The 6,991-nt window shown below is 42.7% G+C and overlaps 1 protein-coding gene across 6 annotated transcripts in view; it reads left to right on the top strand.

Annotated features, from left to right (window-relative positions):
- Positions 1–298: 298 nt before the first annotated feature.
- RAPGEF6 (Rap guanine nucleotide exchange factor 6) overlaps positions 299–6,991 on the top strand; it is a 266,305-nt gene continuing 259,612 nt past the window's right edge. For 2 of the 6 annotated variants that reach the window (XM_019506313.1, XM_019506311.1), the window contains exon 1: positions 299–606. In XM_019506313.1, coding sequence (XP_019361858.1) covers positions 538–606 — 69 coding nt within the window. In that variant the 5' untranslated portion in view covers positions 299–537. The remainder of the gene's footprint in view (positions 607–6,991) is intronic. The other 4 variants (XM_019506309.1, XM_019506307.1, XM_019506308.1 and 1 more) reach the window with 2 other exon arrangements.

Genomic DNA, 6,991 nt, shown 5'->3' with positions numbered 1-6,991 from the left:
CCCCTCCCATCCTCGCGGGCTGCTGTGCGCTCCGCCCTCGGACAAGACGGGCTCCCACCGCCCAGCTTTGGGCAGCGCGAAACTGGGACCCCCGCCGCCGCGTGACAACTAGGTCCTCGCGCCCACCGCGCAGGCGCTACTGCAACCTCTCGCGATGCTTCTACAGCCGCCGTTTGGCAGCTCTCTCCTTGTGGGCGGGGCCTCGCCTCCCTCCTTCCCTCCCCTCCCTCCTTCTCTCAGCCGGGATTTTTGGTGTGTCAGCGCCGCCCTCTCCGAATCCTGTGAGGGGCTGTTCCCAAGGCGGAGCGCTGTTGCCCTGCTTCCCTTGCGCTGCGCCCGCCCGCCCGCCCCCAAGCGTTGTCCGAGGAGCGGAGGGACGCGCGGAACTTCCAGTGCCGGGATGGGTCGGCTGGAGCTGGCGGCGGCGGCCTCCCCGCCTGGCCCCACGTGCTGAAGCGCCAGCCGGGCCCCCCGGGGATGGCGGGGCCCGCGGCGCGGAGCGGCTGAACCCATCCCCGGACCTGCCGGCGGCCCAGGATGGGCTCCGCCATGGACCCCAAGGTCCAACAGGCCCTGCGGAAGAAGTCCTCGGAGCGGAGCCGCGAGGTAACCGTTCCCGAAGCCTCCTCGGGACTTGTATCTTGCTCGCTAGAAGTTGGCAGCGAGCGCGAGCCCAAGTTGCGGGTTTCTTTAAGCCCCCGAAGCGCTGACAGCACCCCCGGGGTGGGGCCGGGCTCCCCGCGACGTGCTGGGAAGGGGGGGTAATGCTCTGCTTCCCTTCCAGGGCTGAAACTCGTGTCAATGAAGCCACTTCTTGCTTCATGGCTGAAGGCTTTCGGATTCGCGGCCGTGTGCGTCCCCCCGGGGTTGTTCCCCCCGTGCAGCCGCTTGTGCTGTGGGGGGGGAGGTGGTTTCTCCTGAGAGAGCGAGGGGAGCTCTCCTGGGAGAAACCAGAGGTGGGCTGTGGGGCGCGACCAAGTGCATGTCGCTCCGGGTGGCGTGGCATTGCGAATGGCAGCTGACAGCCATGGGGAGAGGGATCCCGGGAAGCAGGAACTTGCACTGCTGCTTCGCTCTAGTGTGAGTTGCAGTCGCCGGCTCCTGAACAAACTGTGGGTTTGGTATCGGCTGAAGAGTCCAGACAAGCAACGTCGCAGGAGGCTCCTTGCACCAGGCCGCCCGTGTGAGGTCTCTCTCGGCGTGTTTTCCGCTGGAAGTTGTGATTGGAGTTTGTTCGCTTAGGTCTGCTTTTGTGCCTCGCTGTGATTTCCATGCGGCGAGGACAGAGGAGTGGTTTTGAGGAGTGGAAAAAACCCCTCTTCTCTTGGAGTTGAGTCTTTCTGAAGAGACAGGGAAACATCCGTTTGTTCTCCCTTGATTCTCTGGGGAAAGGAATATCCTGCCTGATCTTTTCCATAAGCTGATTATCAAAAGGCTACCTAATGAATACTGGCAGAGATCGCTGAAGGAGGAAAGTAACCAAAAAAAAAAATAAAAAGCTAAAACCCATAGTTAGCTTTTTTTTAAGTAACTTATGGGCTATCCCTTCTGCTCCAATACTAGTTTTGAGGAGAGAGTTGGCTTCTCCCTAGTGCTTTTTTCTCCTCCCTGGTGCCTGACTGAATGGTGAGGCCCTGTCTGTAAGAGATGCTGCTTTTCTTTTCCTGCTTTTCTTGTTTTCTTTTTGTTGCTTTTTTAAAAAAAAATTTTTTTTTTACTTTAACTGTTTGCTGTTGTTTTGTTCTCTGCTGGCCTCCACTTACATATTCAAACATAGAGAAGTTTGCTGTCTCAGACATCTAGCTCAAATGGTATTATTTAAGATCAATGAGCACATATGTCATGCTGTTCCATAATGCATTTTGCTTGTGGGCACATGTAGCTTTTGACATCTGCTGAACGGTGTAAATCTTTTTTTTTTTTGGCAGTACTGGGATCAGATATTTGGTATATTTGTAGTGTTCACCCCACTGAATTGTCATAGAGTTCTCCAGTGTAATTAATTAAATAATTTTGAATAGTTCTGTCCAACAAACCTATGTTTAAATGAACCTGGTAAATATTATTATTATTATTGTATTTGACAGTCATTCGTATGAATGTATTAAGGCTCTTATTCCACTTTTCGATCCACATTCACTTCCCCGTTGTAGTTGTATGCCAGTAAGTTTGTCCAGGATGCTCTGCTTCCAGAATCAGCTTAACTTCTTCACTTGTATTGCTAACAGTGTAGATCATTAAAATTGATTGAACAAAAAACCTAGCTCATATCTTGCTAGAGCTGGATCTTGCAAAGCTGGAGGTGCATAATAATGGGGCCATTTGTATGCCTAAAGTTAATCATGTGCTTAAGTCTTAGTCACATGCAAGATTGTGGCTCCTGATCTTTGCCTTTTCTTTATACCTCAGGAAGGAAAATTTAAAATCCGTGAAGGTATTTTCTTTTTTATTTTATGTATTTATTTATTTATTTTTGGTGATGCAACATATTTTGATTTTTACCTGTAGATATACTTAGTTTTTTTTAAATGATATAATTCCTTTAAAAAAAGTGTAGAAGCATTTTCTTTATTAGTATTACTAGTGAACCCAGGACTGCTAGGTGCTGTAGAAACGAAGAGCAAGAAGCAGTCTGATTCCCAAAGACTTCACAATGAGTCAATAGAGGTGTCAAGACAATTGTGGAGTATGGGGAAACAATGAGATGCTTATTGTCCAGCATTATAGGCAGTAATTATAATAGTGACATTTCTCTAGTTCTGTTAGTCTGTAGAGTGCAGCTCTATCCTGCCTTCTTCCTGACTTCAGCCTAACTGTTGTCAAGGTTGGAGTGGGATAAGGGGGATGGGGAGGTAAGCATTGGGTTTTATGTAATAAATTTAGAATTCATAGGAAACTTGTATTAAAATGCAGTCATTGAAAACAGCTTACCATAATTTCTTTTCTTCTTTTTGACTTAATTTTGAAAAATCCAGTTTTAGAGTACTCTGGCAGATTTCAGTGGCAAGATCTGAACCTGATTTGCTTACATATGGTTTCTTGTTTCATAACTATTGCTGATACAGAGGTCTCTCTGGAAAACTCAGTTTTGACAGGTAACTAATTTGCATGTCAGCTTTCATGCGTGGGTGACCCTGCTAGCCAAACAAACTAAGGTGGTTTTTAGCTAATTTGTTAAATTTGTTGTTGCCAAAATAGGTCTGGCATTGTATTTTCTATATATAGATAAACGTATCTGAGAAACTGTGAGACTTAACTTTACAGACTGATATGACTGTTCCATGCCAAATCAAAATCTGTCCTGATGGGGCAGATTTTTGCATTCAGAGAATCTGTGCTACAGCAGGTTTTCACTCATGTGGTCACATTCCAAAGCTTGTTAATTGTTTAATATGCATGATTTACACACTAGCGTGTAGACACTTGATTTCTTTTCAGACAGCTCCTCCATACAGGCAATTTTAATTTCATTGTCGTGGGGGAGGGGAATACTCTTTGATTTGGAATTGTTGTGTTAGTGAGAATTTTGTTGAGCTAGCAAAAATCGTTGCTGCCTTATAATGCAGTTGTTTTAGTACAGGCAGTCCTCAGACTTATGGTACAATTGGTTCCTGAAAACTGTGTCTTATGTCAAAATGTTATAACTTGGAACCAATTTTCCCATAGGAAGCAATGTTTTAAATAGGGAACTAATTCCTGAACCAAGGCCTGATACTCTGTTTTCACCAAAAATAACCTAGAATTTTGTACTCAATCAATTATAGATGAGTAATATAGCTACATTAATGTATTTATATTGTAAATAGCAATCACGTTGATTTGGATGGACTGCTTTGAGGTCACTTAGCTGGACTTTTTGAAGGGCTCTTGGCTGGAGTTTCTTCAGGAGTCCTGGCTGCAGATTTTTCTGGAGTCTTGTCTGCTTTCTTAAAGAAAGTGTCCAAGGAAGTTTGGACAGATGTTCTCCAGGGAGACAGCAAACTTGTTTGCGGGCATGGCGTTGGATCGAGCATTGTGAAGTCGAAACTGACATCAGAAAGTTAGAAACAGTGTCAGTTTATAAACGTTGTGAGTGTGAAGCATTGTAACTCGAACGATTGCAAGTCAAGGACTGTCTATAGTGGTTTTTAATGCTAATTCTGTTTCTTAGATACTAATAGTGTGAAAGTGTACATATGCAATGACTGCTTTAGACTCCTGGCAAGAGACAGGCTGCTGCCTTAAGTCTGTCTTGTGAAAAATCTTTTAAAGTACACATAGTCATAGATCTGCATTAGTAAAGATGAGAGATTATCTGGGATCTTATTTTATCCTGTTTTAACTAAGCTGGGAATTGTCAGAAGTGATCAGTCCTGAAGTGGTTGTGGAATGATGAGGCTTGAGTCTGAAAAGTGTGGGGCACAGTGGGCCAATTGAACCTGCTGAAGTTCTTCGCCCTGGTGCTTGATAGTTTATTGGCAAACTCTATGCTACAGAGAAGTGCTTACTTAACAGTGTTTGAAATGCATGTGTGAAATGTTGACATTATGAAATGTGAGGTGTGCAAAAACACCCAAAGGAAAAATGTGCTGCTGTTCTTAAACTGTTGGCTGTATTTAACCATATTAAATGTGGGTGTGTTTCGCATGGCGATCACTACATTTTTATTAGCCGTAAAGATGTTTTTTGATGCATGTCCCTGTAGTGCCTTAGCTTACAAGTCTCATACATCACTGAATGTATTTTACATGTCACTAATAACCATTAGTCTGAGGATATTTTAATTGAGAAATCATCAGACTGGGAGGAATGGAAGACAAATGTCTGTGCCAGTCTGTACAGTCTTGCTTGGTAAAGGTTTCTTACTTGGTCTCAAAATCCCTTATCTGATCCGTACAAAGGCTGCAATGTTAGTGTAGTTGGGGAGTTGCTTAATAGGTAAGATAAAGGCTCAGTGGCTGGCAGGAAAAATGACAAGTTAGATACAGAGTGATTTATGCTACCAGTTGTGGTGTTGCTTTCACTGTCTTCCTTTCACAATGGACTCTCTTCTCAGAGCAGCCTCTCTTTTTACAGGTTTCTTGATGACTTTGCTCTTGCTACTGTTCCTTTCCAAATAGGAGAGAGATTAACCTTTAATTTGTCTTTTGGAGGCTGACAGGTGTTTTCAGTCACAAACTTGCAAAAATAAGCATATTTTGTTTTGCACTCTTTGTACTATGTTATGTTTCATTATTGTTTGGAAATGTTAGTACTGTTTTTATTTGGCATTTTTAGCCCTCCCTCCTCTGCTTTCTGTTTTTGTTTTTTGTTTTTTCTTAAGACAGTGGAAAGAAACAAGCTAGCACTGTAACTTGCTCAATTGGTATTCTTAGTACAGTCTTAGAGAAGAGGGTATTGGAATAGTTTTTTCATGAATCTAGGTAATGCACAGTGTACCCAGATACTACAATGATGGGCAGTATAAAATGGCTCTAATAAATAAAATGAATGACTGCTGACAGCATAACAAAGGCACTGTTGTACTGTAGCACAGCTGAGCCGAGCAGAAGAGAACATCTGCTTCTTGTTTCCAGAAACAACTGGTATTTTAAGGTAGCTTTTCCATGCTTCTATTAACTTTTCTCTGAGCTCAGTAGGTGAAACAAGGGTTTATTTGATGTTAAAATCCATTTTTCCTCAGTGTGTCATGAGAAAGCTAACTAGTACACAGAGTACCTAACAGGGTGTATGTTAAATGACCATGGTATTTAACAGTGATCCATTTTTACTTAACTCATCTGAATCTCTGCAAATCTGGATAATCACAAATGTCTTGTAAACAACAAACAAGAACATGTTAAATGAAGTTAGAAATGGTGTTTATATTTAATGAGAATTTCTCTCTCATTAGATAGCATTGAGGCATACTGAAAATAGGAGTCATGGTGGAAATGTAATTTCTGAATAATTTTCTTCTATTTCAGCTATATCATGCTTTTCTTTGTTGAGAGGTGCTATATCACTTTGACTTTTTATTTTAATATAACAATTTTAAAACTTGTTGGAATGAAGACTGAAGAATTGTAGCCATTATTCAGTATAAAAACATCTGCAGTGTTGTGAGGTTGCATTGTTTTGGCCGTCGTCGTAGCACAGTTTGTCATTCTAAGTGTATCTGGGAGCCACATCACAAGAGCAAGCTAGCCACATCACGAGGTGGCTACTGAGAGTATGACTTCGTCTCTGAACCTCCAAAGACACTTGCGCTTTTCTTTGCAAAAACTGAGCAGTTCTCTTGACTACAGCGGGGTTTTTTGCTGTGCATAAAGTTAAGCACATCCTTGTCTGCAAAAGTGGCTTAATCAGCATTGCTGTCATACAATGGCTGTTCTCACTGTAGCTGTTCTGGAATAACTTCCTGTGTGGACACTGAAATAATTTTGCTTTTGGAAGCATATTCTAGTGTAGCTGCCCTGGTCACCTTCCTGATGCAGAAAAGCTCTATGCCTCTCAATAGAGCTATGTGCAACATCTAGTTTGTATGTTATGGACTCAGTGTTGAGTCCAAAATTTGTCTGTAGGATGCTACTGTACAATGCTGGCAGCTTTTTAACAGTATCTTAAGGACTTTTTTTGGCAGCAGAGGAGATGCATCATTGTTTCTTTGTTTATTCTCCACCAAATTTTGAAAATGCAAAAATCTGCCACTAACTTCCTCCCTCCTTAATACACATGAAATGGTTCTGTGTGTAATTGACATATGGTTCTAAAACAAGTGATTGCTTCACCAAAATGTTTCATAACCAAAATGACTGCAAAGTCCTGTGGCTGCTCTTCTCCAAGGCCTAAACCCATTTAGACATATGCATTTGGTACTTAGTATGTTTACATGCTTGATTTCTTATATTTGCTACAACCGTTTTTAAGAACTCATACACTGATTATCAGTCGGTTAAATAAATGATTGCCTGTGGCAAGTGACATGTTGACAGTCTACTACAGTAAATACCTGGCAGCATAGTTTTGTACC

The sequence above is a fragment of the Gavialis gangeticus genome, unplaced genomic scaffold, assembly GCF_001723915.1.
Source record: "Gavialis gangeticus isolate Ggan-Ray unplaced genomic scaffold, GavGan_comp1, whole genome shotgun sequence".
NCBI lineage: Eukaryota > Metazoa > Chordata > Crocodylia > Gavialidae > Gavialis > Gavialis gangeticus.
This window is presented reverse-complemented; position numbering and strand designations above follow the sequence as displayed.